Consider the following 18,433-nt stretch of genomic DNA (forward strand, 5'->3'; position numbering starts at 1 on the left):
CAGCAGGTTCGGACCCTGCGGCCGCCCTACTACCACTCCAGACAGGCGCTTATCCGTTGGAGGTGCTGCTCCCCACCGCCCACCGGGGCCTCCGCCAGCGGCCCCCGGCCGGCCCCGGCTGCACCTGCCACTGGCGGGGCTACGAGGCCGGGGCCAGGGCTCTTTCTCCCTGCGCAGCCCCTCCCAGCTGCTGCCTCTTCCTGCCGCTGCTTCGCACGCCTGGAGCGCGGGGCCCGTGCGTTCAGCGGCAGCCTGCGCCCGCCGAGGGCCGCGCCGCCTGAGCCAGGCCGGTTCTGCCGCCAGAGAGGCGCCTCTCTCACTCGCCAGCCGCCCGGCCTGGGGCTTCGCATAGCAGCGCCCGAGATCTGGCGCCGCGGCAGACGCGCGAGGGTAGGCCGGAACCGCGCCGGGGCGCCCGGTGAGTGGCAGGCCCGGTGAGAGGCCGGGTCCCTCCAGGGGCGCCGCCCGCCCGGCCCGGCCGCCGCCGCCGCCCCCCCGCTTCGTTGCGCGCAGCTCGAGTGCCGGCGGCCCAGCCGGGGCCCCGCCTTGCCGCGCTCGCCAGGAGGGGCGGGGGCTGTGGAGCGACGGCAGCGAGCAGGCAGGCGCGGAGCTGCCCTTCCATAGGAGCCGCCATTAGCGCTGGGACCCGGTGACAGGGTCTCGGCGTCGGCGGCCGGCGCGGCGCGGGGAGCGGAGGCAGCCGGGGTTGGGTCCCCGTTTGATGGATCCCCGGATCGCCTGGTTCCAGCCAGAGCAGCTCGGCCCCTCGAACCGCCTGTGGATGCAGATCTGGGAGACCACGCAGGGGGTCCGCAACCTCTACTTCCAGCAGCAGCAGCAACAAGAGCAGCAGCAGCAGAGCGCCCCCGCCGGGGCCGGCCCGGCCTCCCCGCCCGGCATGTACCGCGCCCCCCGCGCCGACCCCCAGCCCGACTTCCTGCCGCTTGAGAGCGCCAACAACCAGCACAACCGCAGCCACCACCAGGCCTCGCCGCCCCCGGGGGCCGCCGCCTGGGCCCGGCCCGCACGGGGAGGGGGGCCGCCCGCCGCCGCCGCGGCGGCCGCCAGCAACAAGAGGAAGCGCGACAACAAGGCCAGCACCTTTGGGCTCAACTACAGCCTCCTGCTGGGGCCCCCCGGGCAGGGCCGGGCCCCCGCCCTGGGGGACGAGCCAGCCGCCCGGGCCCAGAGTGGCCTGGTAGAGCCGCTCTACACCGGCACCCCCTGGAAGAAGAGGAACTACAGCCAAGGAGTCGTGGGGTGAGCGGCTGCGGAACTGGGCCGGAGGGCGAGCGAGGGGGCGCCGGGCAGCGTCCAGCGGCGGGCCTGGTCTGGGCCCGGCCTTCGGAGGAGGCGGAGGCCGAGGGCCTCCCCTCCCCAGGGCCAGCCCGGGGAGCGCGGCCGCACGCCGGGGCCGGGCAGCTGTGGCGAAGCGGCGTGGTGCCGCTCACGGGTGGCCGCTGAGGTGCGGTGGCGGCGGGGAACGTTGGGCCGCGACACCTGAGGCGCGGCGGGGCGGGTCTCAGGGGCACCGCTGCTCCGGCTGTCAGTGACCGGCGCGCCGCCGGTCCCGCTGTTCCCGTCGGCCGACAAGCCTGTGGCGTCGTCCTCCGGGCTTGCCCCTTAGCCGTGCGGGCACGGTTGTCCGCAAGGACCGGGCGCTCCTCGCAGGCGCTTCAGCTGTCACCGCGTGTACACGTGGAGCGTGTTGCACGCTTCAGACACGGGTGCCTCTGTCACACTGTTGCGTGTCGTGCCCGTGCTGGGGCTCTTGTGTCCCATGCCGCTGCTGCCATACACGTGCTGCGGGGCGGGATGAGGCTACTGCTCTCGGCTGTAGCTCGGGTGGCCGTGTTAGGGGTGGGAATAAGTGCAGCAGGCTGGCAGCTGTGCAGGATCTGCACGGCTGCCCTCCGCAGCCATTGTCGTATGCGCTTCTACGGCTTCGTGATACACGTGGAATAAATGCGTAATAGAACTATAACAGGAAAAGAACAATAACCTGCTGTAAAAACAAAGTGCGTAGACCAGGTAATTATACAGGGACTGTATTTTCCAAGACCTGACAAGAGAAGACATGCACAGGTGCTGGGCCCATTCTCAAAAATGTGGGTGCATGCATGTGGGCAGGAGCTCTGAATTTCAGTGTGAGATTATTAATGTAAGGATCTCAGATGGTGGAATGCATGTGCAGCTGTGAGTATTTCGTCCATAGTGTTTTTTATATTAGCTTAAGTCTCATCGGTTGACGTTGCATGAGCCTGCAGAGATTGAGGGCAGGCAAACGTGCATCTTCTTCTGTTTACCTGGAAACTCTTTTGCGCTCTCCTCCCTTTCTTTTAGGCGTGAACATGGGTTTTGTTAGGGGTGATGCATTAGAAAAGATCCATTTGGTAACTTCTGTGACTGCTTTTTTAAAGTTCGTGCTTTTCAAAATGCAGCCTTTGTTTTGGCCCCCAGCATACCTCTCCTCCCTGTAGCGAGAGCACACTAGTGTGTGTTTGAATTAAGTCTGGGTTTCTGTTGCAGTGTATGCAGGTGTAATGCCCTTTCCAGTCCTGCCCCTGCGAAAACAGTTTGGCTTGATTCAGAGGTACAGGCGGCAGATAGCCGGAGGCCCAGAGGAGCTTATCTTTGAAATCAGTAATTATTTGGATGTTCTTGTGTGCTGAAGTTATACTCAAGGGTCCTTCAGCCCCCTTCCGCTGGAAAGTCACCTCTGTGCCTTCCAAATTCACCATACTGCAAGTTTTTTGTCAAAATGAGTATTCGAGTTTGTTGGTCACCTTGGAGGACAAACTCCTGCTACCTCTGGCTCTATTTTCTTGCCAGCTCCTATGTTACCTTTACTGCTGGGGCTATAATACGTGATAAAATGACACTGCTGAGGTGTGCTATTTTAAGTTCTGTAGTCACGATACTTTGGAACCTTCTATAACTTTCTTCACACAGCTTTAAAGTAATATGTGCAAAACATACCAAGTATTGAATTTTTGTTGAGTTAGTTTATGAACTCTGTTTATTTTCTGGCTTGTCATCTATTTACTTGAAGGTCGAGGAGCATTTTTAGAAGTGTCTTTATGTCTCTTTTCTAAGTCCATAAAGCTTTTCCCTGAATTGAAGATTCTGAAGGAGGGAGAAAGGTTGAGCTTCATCAAGAGGTTAATAATAGTAACAACAACTGTAGCGAAGTATTCAAGGTGATGTCTATTGCCAAAGTAGAGTTCCTGTTGAATCGGTTTTCGACTCTAAGTGGAAGTATATTGTGGACTTTTTCATAGTACATGAGTATGTTGGTCTACATTTGACTTGACTCTAGTTTGCAGTTTATGTTGACATGATGCATTTTGTTTAAAGCAGAGTAAAATAGAGTGTCTTTAAGCTACACCTCTACATTTTCCTAAACTATAGAAGTGAGTAGTGTTTGCTCCTAAAAAACTACTTATTCCAAAGGTATTTAGAGGCAGCTTGCTAGCAAATCTTGCATGAAAAATTGTGGAAACAACTTCTGAAATGATCTGAAGCATATTAGGACAGCATAGAAAATACTTAGTTATTGTGAAGGCTGAGTTGGAACTAGTGGGCTGTCAGCAAGCCTGGGTAAAGCCTGTCTGTGGTGAGCACTGAGCTGCTGCCATCTTTCTCCCATACACCTTTGTTAATAACTGTTGTAGGACATCTATCTTGGATCGTGAGACACTGAACATATAGGGAAGTTATTGCTAAAGTAAGTATCTTAAATTACTTATTTCCAACATGAATTCCCAAATCTGTGTTGACTAGTTCTAACAATTATCAGGGAGAAAAATATAGCTACTGTTCTATTTAACAGCACTACTTTTGTGCTCACAGGTACCTTTTTCTTCCCTAGCTGCTTCAATGAAAATTGTGAAAGAATAGTAAAGGCTCTTAACACTTTTCCATCTATACTCTCTATGTGATTTTGTTCAGTTAAACACTTCAAGTTTTGAGCCTTTTGAACATGACAGTGTTGTGGAATCATCTCATTTTCAGAATGATTATGTCTGACTTGCTGTCAAACACAGCTGAAAATTGGCTTGTGGCATTCATGTTTCCAGTGCAAGGGTATCGCTCCTGGATATGGCTGTGCAAAACCAGCTCTGAATACACAATTATATTGATCAGCTGGCTGGAAAAACAGTCCAGTAACTTTTAGCAAATTGGACAGTGTATGTGAATATGTAACAATGTATAGCTAGCTGTCTGAAAATTTAGGTAAATACGAACATGTTGAAGTAGTAGAGATTTTGGTTACAAGCTAAGTATCTGTTCAGTCAAATCTTGGACTTTTTTCTTTCCAGTTTATTTTGTTGAGACACTTGCTTCCTCAGCCAATGTTATTTATACATACAGAATACCAAATAATTTCAAAATAACCCATGATGCTACTGGCTTTGATTTCAAGATTTCTTACATAGTATGCCTAGAATTTGCTATCATGCAGTGCTGGAATACTGATGTTCAACACGTGGCTGGTTTTCACTCCCACAGAGTTAATGACACTGCTGTGTACATTGCATTCTGGCCTACCTATGGTATTTTCCTCATTCAAAGTTTTCAGACTTGAAGTTCTTATTAATGTAGATGTTGGCATTACAGGTACTCAATTCTGGCATTCTTTATGACTTCTGAAGTACCTCTGTATGTCAGTTGTCCAGTGCTGCCTGCAAGTTGCTTTGTATCACTTGGATTCAGCTTTCATGTGTCACATCCTCTGGGGACTTTGTCAGCAGAGACTAGTGTTAAAAAGATCAGATATGCAGCAAATGAGAGTTTCACAGCTTGTGTATGATGTTACTGTTGGCTTAATACATAATATACCTTTAAAGAGTTTAACTGAATTTGCCTTGATGAAGTGCTTGATAGCAGAGCTCAAGAATGTGGAATAATTTGGTCTGGATTTTGGAAGGAATTCTCTGTGTGCATGTGCATCCCAAGGGCAAAAGTAAATACTGTTAATAGTGCTACAATTAAAAAGGAAGAGAAAGTCCTTGGGATACTGTTTGACTATTTTCACTGGATCTAGGCTGAGCTTAACTAAAAGCTGACACAAGAACTGCTTAAACCAGAAGCCTTAAGCTTAACAACCCCCAAAAGGAAAGACTTGCAGATAAGTTTGGCCTGTCTTCTTATAGTTTCTGTGATGCTTGTGCTGAAGGGTAGAGTCCGGTTTGTACTCAGTTGCTGGGTAGGAGATGTGGATTTTGAGACTCTAGGGAGCTGGTTAATGTTTACAGAAGTCTACAGCCAAAGGCAAGAACCCAATTAATGTTGAGTTTAAAGAGAAAAATCAGTCATATGTACTCCTGAGGAGGAGGAGGAAACTGGATTCAATAGAAAACGGTGTGTTTGGAGATACGGAGTGTATGCCGAAGTACTGATGGAGGCTTTGCGTGGAAAGGAGAGAGTCCTGTGACCCCAGAGGAGGGCTGTGTGTGCAGAGGTGCACAGAGTCACAGGCTGGTGGGTGGCACATTATTGAACAGGCTTTGGTTTGTTTGATATAAGGGTTCCCAGCATGTTCTCCAGCATTGCAGAGGATACCATGAAATAAAATCATAGCTACTTTAGAAAGAAAATAACATTAAGCTATATATACATCTTTGACACAGAAACTCTGTTTTTTCCATCTGGAATTTGTCAGCTTTTAATCTCTTTTTTGAAAGAAGCTCAGTGTGTTAAGGCAGGCACAAGCTCGTTCTCTGCAGGCTTTGAGCTGACCAGAGGGTATGTAGCTGCAGTAGCACAAATGGTTGCTTGAGATAACGTACTCTGTGTGTCTCTCTAGCTCCTATTTGTTCAAGCTTTTGCATAGTATCAACCGTAGTAGCGTGTTTTCTATGTTGATTGGAGCATAAATAGAAAGAGCTGAGTATAGTGTGAGCAGAGCAACTGTGTGTACCTGCAGCAAAACCTTCAGCCAGGCTGACCACCTAACTTAACTGGTTTTCGTCCTCCACTCTTAAGTACTTAAATCAAAAGTGCAGTGGTGCTTTATTTACTGTTGGCATTTCTTGATCTATACAGATGTTTCACATAAATGAAACAAGTGCTTTTGTGCACAAACTTCTGATTCTGGTGGAACAGCAATGAGGTGTATGCATGACTTACATCTTCTATTAATTAGATTTTGGACTTAATGAAGATGCACATTAAAATGTAGGTTGCATTTGAATTCACCTTATACATCATGTAAAATTATTCAGGAAAAATTCAGAGACACCATCTGCTTGCTTCCTCAGAAAGACTCTTAAAACAGTACTCTGTCCTCACTCTGTAGCTGCTGTAAGGTAAGCTGTAAGGTAGAAGTGCAAGGATGTGACTTGAGTACAAACCTTTCTTGTATCCGTCTGGTAGGATCCACTGTTGTTCTTGGTCTCATCCTGAGTCATGGCACAGCACAGTTCTGGCAGGAGCCTTCTGCCAGCTCCGGCAGCTCTTGAAGGCGGTCACCTGGGTTTCATGGAAGTGGAATCAGATATTTCCTGACAGCTTCCCGTGGTAAGAATTACTTCTTTTGGAGGAGTTGGTAGAAACAAGTTCACCAGGGGATTAAGATGTTGAGCTAAAGACAGTTTGAGGAAAGCTTTAGGAAGTGTACTATAAATATTATATAACAGTATTGTTTGAGCTTGAAGAATTTTGGAATGGTGCCAGTGTTCTGGCGTGCTTTGTTTAAACAATTTAAGGAAGACTAAAGAAGCCTGCTGGTTTCTACCTGTGCAGAGAACCAACATAACTCTTTATTTTTAACCCAGCTCTTCAGTTAGAGACTTGAACACCTATTTACCCTGCAGTGGCTATATAAGGAAAGGAAGTAGGGCTGACTTTTTGGTAGATAGTCAACAGTAATAGGAAGGGTATGCCATTCTATCTTGAGCGCTTGCTGCTCTCCAAGAGCCAGTAGGCACTTTCTGTAGCAGCATGTGTTTGAGAAAAGAAGATCTGCTCATCTTGAATCTTCCTGTGTATTATCTTAAACTCTGGGTTATGGTTCTAGTTGTTTAATTGGCAAACTGTTAATTTTAGGAAGCGTGAGTTCTTATTGTTGGTTCTAGGGAGCACAAATAGATGGAGAGTCATATCCTGAAAGCATACTGGTGCTTTATTCTCTCCTTTTCCCGCCCTGCTTTTAACTATCTTGCTGTTACTCTTTGTTCCTGGGAGACTTCTGTTCATTTATTTAAAATTGGAGTATGAGGCTGATTTTTAGTTTGGGAATATGCAAAACTTTACAAAAGACTTGGTGTAAAAAAAGGCCTCTATTTTTAATCCAAAGTTTTGCCCAAATGTGTAATATTCACTCTCTGGCCATACCTTTTCTTGCATCAGCTGAACCCTGGAGTCCTCTCTGCATCCTGTGTCTGCAGGAGGTGAAGTTAAGTACCCAGGAGGGACACACAGAGGGGAAACCAATGGCACATTCCAATCCAGCCATTTCACACTTGTCCAGTTGGGAGTACAATTTCCTGTTCAAACATGTCCTTACCATTCTCTGTGGAGTGGGGTATTTGGCCCGTGAGCAAATATAGCGGTCATTCAGAGGGCTGTCATTTCTTGACCCCTCCTTGTTCCAAACCTTCCATTGTCTGGTCCAGCTGTAACCATGGGATGCCACGGGATAGTGACATGTTTGAGTTTGTTAAAGAGACATTGCATTGTTCATCACTGTTTTGGTAGCTGTAGTTGGGACAGCCCCCACAGGTATACACACCTTGAATAAAAGTTCTTAACTCCAGGGTGCACCAGGCTTCTAGGGGATCACTTGCCCCAGGTGAAACAGTTTCCCCCAATTAAAGAGCAATTCCACAAAGGATCCCTAGTTTTCTTTGTTTCAAACAGAAGCACTCCTGCATTTCTTTGTGTTTGCCCTCCAACATAGTATTTTGCCATGGGGTAATGTAGTTGTTCTAGACAAACAATGTGATCCTCCAACTTCCCACTGAATTTCATCTCCTTTAGGGGCTTGGAAGTCAAATGCCAAGTGGTGGTGCCTAGGGGTTAAACAGCCTACATTCCATTGGATGTAGTAGTGTAGTAGTCGTGCTTCAAGTAGCCATTCTCAGGGGCACCACCATGGTACTGTGGTACGTGGAATATAGATAGCATTTCTCAGGTTCATGTTTTCAGACTTGCTGCTTAAAGATGGATAACATGTTTGGTTCCATAAAACTTTTTAAAAAGATGTGCTCAGGAATTGGTACAGGGCTTGTGTATGTTCATTCCATGTCCCATTACCGTTCTATGGGTGACTTTCTTTTTGATCAAGAAATGGAGAGTCAATTGTTCCTATCATAGTCTTTCCACTCTTTGGTTATGTAGTGTGCTGTTTAATTTAAAAAATTGAAATTTGGGCTAATCATCTAAATTTAAATCCCTGAGCTGCAGATTCAGGTAAGGTAATGCACATGCTTTGGTCTGTTTCCTTCCAAATTCTAAAAAGTGCCTGGAATAACTCCCATGCAGCGTTTGGGGATTTGTCTTCCTCTCCTCTGCCAGGAGTGGTGAGGAGGAGGAGACTCTTCTGGTGCGTCCTGTCTAACCAAGATTTGCATAGGTGATACATATTTGTCATAAAGACCTAGTATTTAGACATAGCAAAACATCTTCAGTTGCAAACTTGAAGAAAGTGGCTTTAAGCAGGAGTAGCCATATGTACACCTTAGGCATCATAGCAACTCAAATTGCAACAGTATGGGCCCTGCCAGAACACCTCCCCTGATACCTGTACACATAAGGCCTCAAGGCCAGGTTGGGCCTTAAGCAGTCTGCTCCAGTGGAGGGTGTCACTGCCAGTGCCAGGCACATTGGCACTAGATGATCTTCGCGGTCCCTTCCAACCAAACTACTGCATGAATCTATGAGTAAGGACTCCTTGCTCAAGGTATAAAGTGTTGCTGGTATCCAGAGCATCTTTGGAACTCCTTTCTCTATCTGGTAAATGTGAGAATAATGTTGTAGCTGAGCATTATCTAGCTGTTTCCCATTGTGCAGTCCCCAGGGTAGGAGGGGTACTGGCTAGAGAACCTTGAAAGGTCTCCTTGAAAAAATTGATTGGTTCCATGCAACTTGTTGTGCTTCTTGGAGTGCAAGGCTCAAAGAGCCCCTTTTCACAAGTGGAGTACTGCTTTTCTGCCTCTGTAAAACCACTTGAATGGAACTTAGGGGGGGGGGAGGGGCAGGTGGAACCCTCCAGCCCATGTTGCCACATCTGGATGGATGCCCCACATACAGCAAGTCCACACTCAGTTTGGTGTGGATCCTTTGGATGGATAGGGCCTTGAGCTTGCTATGTCCCTATCCGAAGGATCAGTAGCTTTAAGACATCCTCATGAGCTGGAGTCCTGTCCTTGACAGCCCTTTTCTGAGTTAGGTCGTACAGCAGATGGGCTCTCTAGACACTAACAGGCATAAAGCAAGCCACAACTCCTTTTTTGTTTTCAGGGACTTTTACCTGTTCTAAGGTAGTTAAAACTGCAAGGGCAATATGTATTGTCTTTCCTTTCCATCATATTCCTAGCAATTTTACTTCTGGGAAAGAGAATTGTATCTTTTCAGTTGGGATTTGGAGGCCCAGGTTTTCTAAATGGGTGATAAGTCCGAGTTTTCCCATAGAGATGCAGCCTCTGACCCACCAATCAGCACATCACCTGTACATTGATGTACCTTGACTCCTCCTTCCACAGTAATTTTGGCTGCAGCCTGAGCTAAGGCATGACATGTCAAGATGGGTAGCTGCCAATATGGTATTGGGTGAAGGTGTACTGGATCCCTTCCCATGTGTCTGTAATCTGTACTCAGTTGCCACTTACCATTTGGCTTCCATACAAGGAAGTTGTATGGAGGAGTGGGTCTGTATGATCACCTGAGGTTCTTGTAGATCTTTTGTCACTGGAGTGATCCCTTCCTTCACTCCCGGGGCAGAGGATAGGGTTTACGATCCTGGATGGAGGAAGCAATGGTGCAGTTTGCAGAAGCCTGATCAGAGCTGCCGGGGAGCTGAATTTCCACTCTCTCCCTTTAGGATCTACCCAGGCTTTCCCCTTCAATAAATCTAATCCTAGGCTGCTGGCAGGAAGAATGCCTATTATTATCATTGTGGTTACAGTGGGAGTGGTATCCCCTGGCAACTAGCACTGCTGTGGGTTGAGGTTTGGAGTTTCCGAATACATTGGTAACCCAGAAGTGCTTTTTGTAAGGCACTATCCCTCTTTGGCTTGCTGTGTCAGTGTGTAATGCTGACACTTGAGCTCTTGTGTCTGAGTGACTGGAGTTTTGAATGGACCCAGGGAAAAGGTTGCTGAAAAGTTGCCCCGGTTGTTTTCTCTGACACTTCTACTGTAACCCCACCAACCGGCCCCAGGCTCACTTGCTGGGGCTGGCAGAAGGAGTTTCCCAGTTTTGGAGAGTGAGTGATTTCCTTCAGCAATGCCCTAGGAGTGACAGCTTTCTGAATTGGGGCTGGGGTGTCACCTTCTTTCCTTAGAAGATTTTTGCTTGTGGCCTTCCATGTTTTTGCTAACAATTGTAAATTTGGGAAGGCCAAACTGTCCATTCGTTTTCAAGGGACCCTTTTACTTAATCCTTCTTTCCATAGCTGATTTCTCTATCCCCCACCTCCTTCACTTTTGCCTGGGGATAACCTATCCTGCTATTTCGGTTCTGCAGACCACCGTGCAAGTTGCAGATGATTATTAACACAGCCTGCATATTTGCTGTAATTCCTGGGCAACTTCTCTGCAGGTAAGAGTGGCCTTTTGTGTCAGGTCTGGCTGCTAAAGTTGCCTTCAACTGGTCCTGAAGTCATACCACATACATCCTTTGGGAATTGGGAGACCTTTTAATCAAAAGTGTCATGAGTGTTTGCAGTTAACATGGGAGAGAGCTGATGAAGCAAAGTGTCTGTCATGCCTGAGTTGGAGACAATCTGCTTTTTGTATCCTCCTTAAGCTGACTCAACTCCTAAGTAGGAATGGCAGTCGGATCTCCTCTTTCAGTGGAGTCTAATCTTCCTGCTCAGTATGCTGTCTTCTGAGTCAAGGACCAGAGTTGCCTTGGATTATCTACAGTGAAGAGTATCCCTGGACCATGATATCCTTGGGCTTCTTCCTCTGATAGCTTTATTCTCCCTCTGTCAAAGAAACTCTTCAAACATACTCTCTCTCAGTTTCCATAGCATGTCTACTGTATTTCTCTTGCAGTTTTCCTGCTTGGCCACATTATAAGGTATGTTTGACAGTAATGTTTGGTTTAACGTTGTCTCTGTCACCCCTCTGCTCAGCCTTTGTTTGGATGAGAGGTCTTAATTTCAGATTAGACAGGGATTTGGCTTTAGCCATCTCTAATACTTAAAGGAGTACTGGGAATCAGTTTCCCAGCAAACAACATCACCTTTGGAAAGGCTAGCAAAAACAAACTGACTGTATAAATCCTGTCGTACTCTGCTAGCTGTAATCTCAAATCTTACTCCATGAAATTTGAAGTCACACTCCTTACTGCTGGGTTTTGCATTAACGAGCAGGCGTTGCTTTATTACAGAGTTGCATAAGTTTGGGTGCCAGGGGCACTCCCACAGGCCAGCACACCAGCTGAAATTTGTGGAGGACATTTATACAGTGAAATGTGGAAGATACACTTCATGTCAACACCTAATCAGCCACTGGTCAGTTTCTTACTTGTTTCCTATTAAAGGTCCAGCTTTTCTTAAATTGGCTACGTGTGCTCAGAAGGTGAGGGGTTTCTTTTCTGCAAGAGTCTTTGAGCTGAGGGGTGGTCATCAAACTTTCAAGCTTGAACTTTGAAATTTTATTTCCTGTTCTCACATGGTCTCAATTTAGATCATCACCTAGTTTGCCAGGTTCTGGACCATAGTAATTTGTTTTCGCTGGTTTTGAAGGGTATTTTGTTAAGGAAAGATATAGGGAGAGGTTTTAGTGATAAGGGTGCAGACATTCTTTGTTGGTTAAAGGCAATAAGAATGTAGTTAAGCTGCTGAGATGGCACAAGCTGCCCAACCTAAATGAAGTTTGTAAACATTTCCCAGAAAGTGTAAGCTTTCCCTCAACTTCTGCAGAGGTTTGTCATTGGCCTTCTTTTAAGGTTTCCTCAGCCTGTTGCCATTTAGCTCATTCTGTTTCTAATTCTAACTGCAGTGTTTTGACTAATTCTTGTAGCTTAACACCTAACAATAACAAATAAAAGCTTAACAGTTAGCAGTGAAGTAAGAGGAAGAGAAGAAATGGGAAAGAGAAAGAAGTATCAAAGTCTTGATAGAAGGTGTCTGGATTCGTCTAGTGGCGGGTGCACATCCTGAGGCTGGTCTTGTCCTCTTGTACAACCCTGTCCTCACACATGTGCTGTAGGGTTTTCTTGGAGGAGGTTGATTGCTGGTGTCCTTCTGCCCCATAGCCTGTCTGGTTATGGTGCATGAGCCTTGTTTACGACCTTAGAAACAGTTAATTACCTGCCCCTGCAAAACATGTCCTGTTTCTGCTGCTGCTTGGTTGATTGAGACAAAGTGATCCAAAGTTGTCTCGGTCCCCTGCAGCATGCTAATTCATTGTTTAAACATGCTGGGATTTCTTAGATTAGGAGTGTTTGCCTTTTTGAATTTTCTCTTTGGATGAACTGTTAAGGAGTGCTAAGACATCAGTCCTACTTGAATATTGCTTTTTGTCCTTTTACTTAGAAATTTGAAGAAGAAGAAATGTAAAGAAAATATTCCTTAAGCAAGAAAAAGAGAGTTAAAACTAGTTAACTGGAGGCAGGCTTCAGATGGTTTTCCTAGGCTGCCAGCAGCTTTACAGAAGGAGCAATTTGAACTTTAATAATTCTGTAACTTTTTGCTACTATAGATTCTCACCCAGAAAGGTTGGACTAGATGGGTTAGGGTTAGGGTCGCTTCCAACTTGGTATTCTATCAATCTATGAATACTCATAGGATTGTGTGTTCTGTGAATCTGTGAATGTACACATGAACATATCAGGATGGCTTTTTTTCTGGAATTCTATGGATTTATGACATCAGAGCAAGAGATAGACATGGATCAACATCTATCCACAGCTCTTGTTTCTAAGTTTGTATAAAAACCTCAGCTACAGATCTCAAGAGCCTTTTCAGTGCCTTTGTACTGGTGGCACTCAGGTGTTGTATGACAATCATGCCAATGTGTTGGTATTGCTATATTCCATATCGGTTACTAGCTGTCCATGATGATTACCTCTATAACCCTTAAAGCTCTGTTACCACATCTGGGTGAGACCCAACAGCTCAGCCCATGAGCTGGTTGTGTACCATGGCTACACTGAGTGCAGGGCATAGGTAGGAGGCAGCTGCTCCAGGGCAGTTCTGGCACATCAGTTCAGTGTGAGGATGAATAGCCTGCAATGATCTGGACCAGGACACTGAGTCCAGCATCAGTAAGTTTGCAGATGACACCAAGCTAGGAGTAGGCGTTGATGTGTTGGAGGGTAGGAGAGCCCTGCAGAAGGATCTTAATGGGCTGAATGGGTGGGCAGAGGCCAGTGGAATAAGATTTAACAAGGCCAAGTGCAGGGTTCTACACTTTGGTCACAACAACCCCAAGCAGGGCTACGGGCTAGGAACAGAGTGGCTGGAGAGCAGCCAGGCAGAAAAGGATGTGGGAGTACTGGTAGGTAGTAGCTGAACATGTTTCAGCAGTGTGCCCAGCTGGGCAGGAGAGCCAATGGCATCTTGGCCTGTATCAGGAACAGAGTGGCCAGTAGGACAAGGGAGGCTGTTCTTCCCCTGTATTCAGCACTGCTCTGGCCACACCTTGAGTACTATATCCAGTTCTGGGCTCCTAAATTGAAGAGAGATGTTGAGATACTGGAAAATGTCCAGAGAAGGGTGACAAAGCTGGTGAAGGGCCTGGAACACAGCCCTATGATAAGAGGCTGAGGGAGCTGGGGTTGTTTAGCCTGGAGAAGAGGAGGCTCAGGGCAGATCACATTGCTGTCTACAACTCACTGAAAGGAGGTTGTAGCCAGGTGGGGGTCGGTCTCTTCTGCCAGGCAACCTGCAACAGGACAAGGGGCCACAGTTTCAAGTTGTGCCAGGGAAGATCTAGGTTGGATGTTAGGAGGAATTTCTTCACAGAGAGAGTGATTTACCATTGGAATGGGCTGCCCAGGGAGGTGGTGGAGTTGTTGTCCCTGGAGGTGTCCAAGGGAAGCCTGGTTGAGGCACTTAGTGCCATGGTTTAATTGATTGGTTAGGGCTGGGTAGTAGGTTGGACTGGATGATCTTGGAGGTCTCTTCCAACCTGGTTTATTCAATGGTTCTATGAAAATGCAATCATGTTAGTCCTCTAGATATGCTTCCAATTAAGGGAAGTGAAAGTAGTACAGAAGGAGGCGTGCAAGTGATTTAGAAACATTGGCTGATCATCTCACTCAGCATAGATTTACTTCCAGGCAGATGTGAGTGCACACATTCTCTCACAATTGCTTTATTTATGGATCTAGTAAAATCTGACAGAACTTGCACTAACCTGTCACAAGTATAGATAAGCCCTTCATAAAATGTAGTACTACAATTAAGAGTAAAAAGATTAGTGAAATAAAGCATGCAGGAATATCTTGCTGTAGTGTGATGACTAAGGTGCTGATATTACTGTTACATGGTAATGTGTGGTCTGGAGATAGCAAGTCCTTACATGAGACTGTATTGGTTCTTCCTAAAATGTGACAAGAAGCAAAAGGTTTTTTAGTTTAGTTTTGGCTTTTGTGTGTGTTTTGAGGGAATTGTTACAAAAAGCATCCTCCTTCATGTGCATTCACATTCTTCTCCCTTCTCTCTCTCTCTCTGAGATTTTTTTTTGTATCTAAAACATTGTGTGTGTAATCTTTGGAAACTGTGTGAAAATGGTGTGTGTATCTCTTTCATCTTCTGGAAGCTTCTCACAGGAGGTTTTTCACAACTGTCTGCTGAAGTATGGTGAGGAAGCTCTCTTGATTGGAGTAGTGACCGTGTTTGCAACTCACACAGCTGTGGGTTATTATTGTGATGAGCTGAAAAAATGAGGTCCTGATACTTTAATTTTTGCCTTGTTATGTCACACTTCTCTTTAGCCGGGTGATTCAACTCATGTGCCTGAAGATCTTCAACTTAGGCTTCTGCTTTGTACTTGGTCTCTTAACCCTCATGCATCCATGGAGGTTTTTCCTTGTAGTAGTCATGCTTGGCAGGTACTCACAGGAGAAAATTTTCTTGTTCATTTTTGCCTTGAAGAGCTAGTTTGTTGTTTGAGGTAAACAGCTTCTTTACATCAGGCAGAAGAGAAGTTTGCCTCATCAAGCTGTTGGATTTCATGTTATGGGATAGTTTGTGAGATTAGGCACAAAGGACAGTACTGTCTTGCTTTTGTTGCTGTCTTCTAATAAAACTGCACATCAGCTGCATGTGTTTCCTTAGCTGAAATCTAAACTGAAATTAACTTTTGATCTTCCAAAACTGCTTTTGTTACAAGTTGGTCAAATATGATAGAGCATATCGAGGTGGTAAAAGATAATGTTTCAATGGCAGTAAATAGTGTCAGCTCCTGGTATCCCAGCACCTTGGAGCAAACAAAGAGAAAAGCTGTGTAATTCCAAACTTCCTTTATTGTATAATATGGTATTTGCCTGTAGGCATGAAGTCAGTGAGCATTATATACTGGAAAAGTTCACTTCAGTCTTTGCTCCCCTGAAGCGTACCTGCTTCAAGCATGCTAGAACACATTTTATTCTAGTTGCTATTGATTCAGCAGTTTGTGGAGATGACAGCAACCCTCTGATAGCTGGTCTCCACTGCTCTGCTTTCTACTCGTTTTCTTGGTACCCTAGACATGTGCTTAATATTTCAAATTATTACTGAAATTATTTTGAGGGAGGGCTCCTTGCTCTCCTTTTGCTCCTTTCTTTGGAAGCCTGTGCACAAGTGTGTTGATGCACAACATTTGAATGGTGTGAAGAGGTGTGCCATGCTGGGGAAGTGCCATCCTAGATCGAGTTTCAGTGTTCACCTGTGTCATATTAGTCCTGGGTCAGTTGTGAGGCTCTAATGCTCAAACCATGAGAAATCCCTTTTTTCACCAGGTGCTGATTCTTTTGTCTTTATGTCCAAGCAATTGAGGTGGTTGCATGAAATCTTGTGTAAGTCATCTTTCAGCATGTAGTTGTGTCTCTGAATGTTAAGATGGGAAAGCATTTTAGTGACATGTTTTCTAAGCATATGTTGGTAGTTTTCTGACAGAGTTACAAGCTGAGTCTTTCAGGAGAAAAAAAATTATCTTCAGGGTTACTCAGAGACCAGCTTCTTCACATACTTGGAAGGACAAGACTGGTTACCTACACTGAAGGAGAAGGCATTTCTTCCTGCTCCTGACACAGAAGCTCTAGAGTGTGCATCTCTTGCTAGGCTGAGATGATCTTAGGAAACATTTTTCTGTGATCTACTTAGGCATTTTCCTTTGTTTTGACAGTTACTGCTTGTAGCTTTCTAATTCAGTGACAGCAGAGCAAAGGAAGGCAGCTGTTTTGCAGGTTGAGTGCTACTGCTCATGGTCCATGGTTTGTCTGGTACTTGTGCATCCACCTGTGCAAGTGGGAGTATCAGAGAACAAAAGAACAAACCAGAATATGAACAAATAGTTTCTATCACATATTTTTAAAGGAACATAGTACTGCATCATGAGCCCAAAAGTGAGTCCTTTGACTGAACATAGTTCACTGTGCACACCCTTACCATAAAGATAACAAAACATCAAAGTAGAAAGTTAGCTCAGGTGTTCTTGTACCTTGTCATAGTATGTATGATTGTTGTTCTTCCTCCTTTAAAATGCACCTGTTCTGCCCATGTTTGAGCATTTCAGTATGAGAGGGAGAACTACTTTTGGGATTTAAGTTTTGTCTGGATATGACAGCAGTACATTTAAACTGATATTAATCTTGTAGCAGTGTCACCAAACTGCAATAGCGAGTCATAAATGAGTGATAAACTGTTTCTGAATGTGTGCTAAAGAGGGAAATTTGGTTCGCTGTCCATTTTGCTTGGAGAATATGTTTAGCATAGAGACTTTTAAGCCTTGTCCTTTTAATAGTAAATAATAACTTCAGATATTTTTGTAAGAAGTTTTGAATAGTTCATAGACAGAACTTGCAGCTCACTTGCAAAGTGACTTGTAGGTCACTTAGGTATTCTTTGAGTGTTCCAAAATGTTGTGCAAAATTCCCTGCTGTCAGAAAAACCCCAAGCAGCAAAACCTGAATGTTACAAAATGTTGGAAAGTTTTAGGAATCTGCATTGGCTTTCCAAGTGGTATGCTGGCACTTCACATTCCATTTGAAAGTCACTTACGCTGGAGCTGAAAAGCAATTAGCAAACTGCAACTATGGCTAGTTACTTTTATATTCAATTATTTTAAGTTTGATTTAATGTGCTATTGATGCAAAGGTGTATAGACTTCTGTTCTTGGTTCTTCTGCTTCTTTAGCAGTTAAAAAGCAGGTTTGCTGCACAGGCGGACATGAGGTGGCTTTCTGGAGTTAGCAGTGTGCACTGTCAGGTGTGCATAGCAAATCTGCAGAGGCAAGCGTGTAGGCAGTGCTGGCTGCTGGGAGGAGCTTGGACTTTAAACAGCTTTTTGATTTGGCTTTGATGTGAGCAGTATGAGCCTGGGATTGTGGTAGGGACTCCCTTCTTGGGGACTGGTGTGGATTTATGTGGTATGGATGTTTGAAAGTTTATATCAACTCCGATGGCAGGAGACAGAGTAAATAATTGCATTGCTCTCCTTTTCATGAACATCTCAAGTCAAATAGTTTGTCAAGTCCTAAACAAGAATAACATTTGCCAGGCAGAATTCACAGTGCGTACGAAAGTAGAGGACTTGCCTTCTCTCTCTCACGTGTCAGAAACCCCTGCTTTAATCCCCATGCAAGGTTTGCCTGGCTTCGTCTTGAGTGACTTTCCACACACAGAGCCGTTTATGTGCTGACAAAGGTCTGTGCTGTGAGTTTTCAGCTTCAGTCAGAGTCTTCAGCTGGAGACTTTTTTTCTGAGCTTATAAGTTGGAAGGTCTCATCATCGTGCAGAGAGCCTCTGCCCGGATAGCATAGGGTGTCACTTATTGGCAGGTCATGGATTGTTTGTTTCTGTAATAGTATTTACTACACTAACAACAGTAGCAATATGCTAGTGGTGTGTAAAGAGCCATCCTGCTAGCCTGGCTTTATGAAGACAGACAGAAAGACTTGTTAGCTGACCTGCTGCATCCCTCTGTTCTGATTTAATGGTAACACTACTGGTGATATTTGCAGAGCTGATCTAGTACATTTTTTTGTTTTTAACTCCAAACTCCTACCTATCATGCAGGGTCAAAAAGGGTCAGACTTCCTTGCAAGCATTGCAG

General features: G+C 45.6%; 1 protein-coding gene across 1 annotated transcript in view; it reads left to right on the forward strand.

Moving 5' to 3' along the window:
* The first annotated feature begins 552 nt into the window (after positions 1-552).
* TENT4B (terminal nucleotidyltransferase 4B) overlaps positions 553-18,433 on the forward strand; it is a 43,540-nt gene continuing 25,659 nt past the window's right edge. Inside the window, exon 1 of the mRNA XM_064160350.1 lies at positions 553-1,260. Within this exon, the coding sequence (XP_064016420.1) occupies positions 722-1,260 (539 nt within the window). The 5' untranslated portion in view covers positions 553-721. The remainder of the gene's footprint in view (positions 1,261-18,433) is intronic.

The sequence above is a fragment of the Pogoniulus pusillus genome, chromosome 20, assembly GCF_015220805.1.
Source record: "Pogoniulus pusillus isolate bPogPus1 chromosome 20, bPogPus1.pri, whole genome shotgun sequence".
NCBI classification, from domain to species: Eukaryota; Metazoa; Chordata; class Aves; order Piciformes; family Lybiidae; genus Pogoniulus; species Pogoniulus pusillus.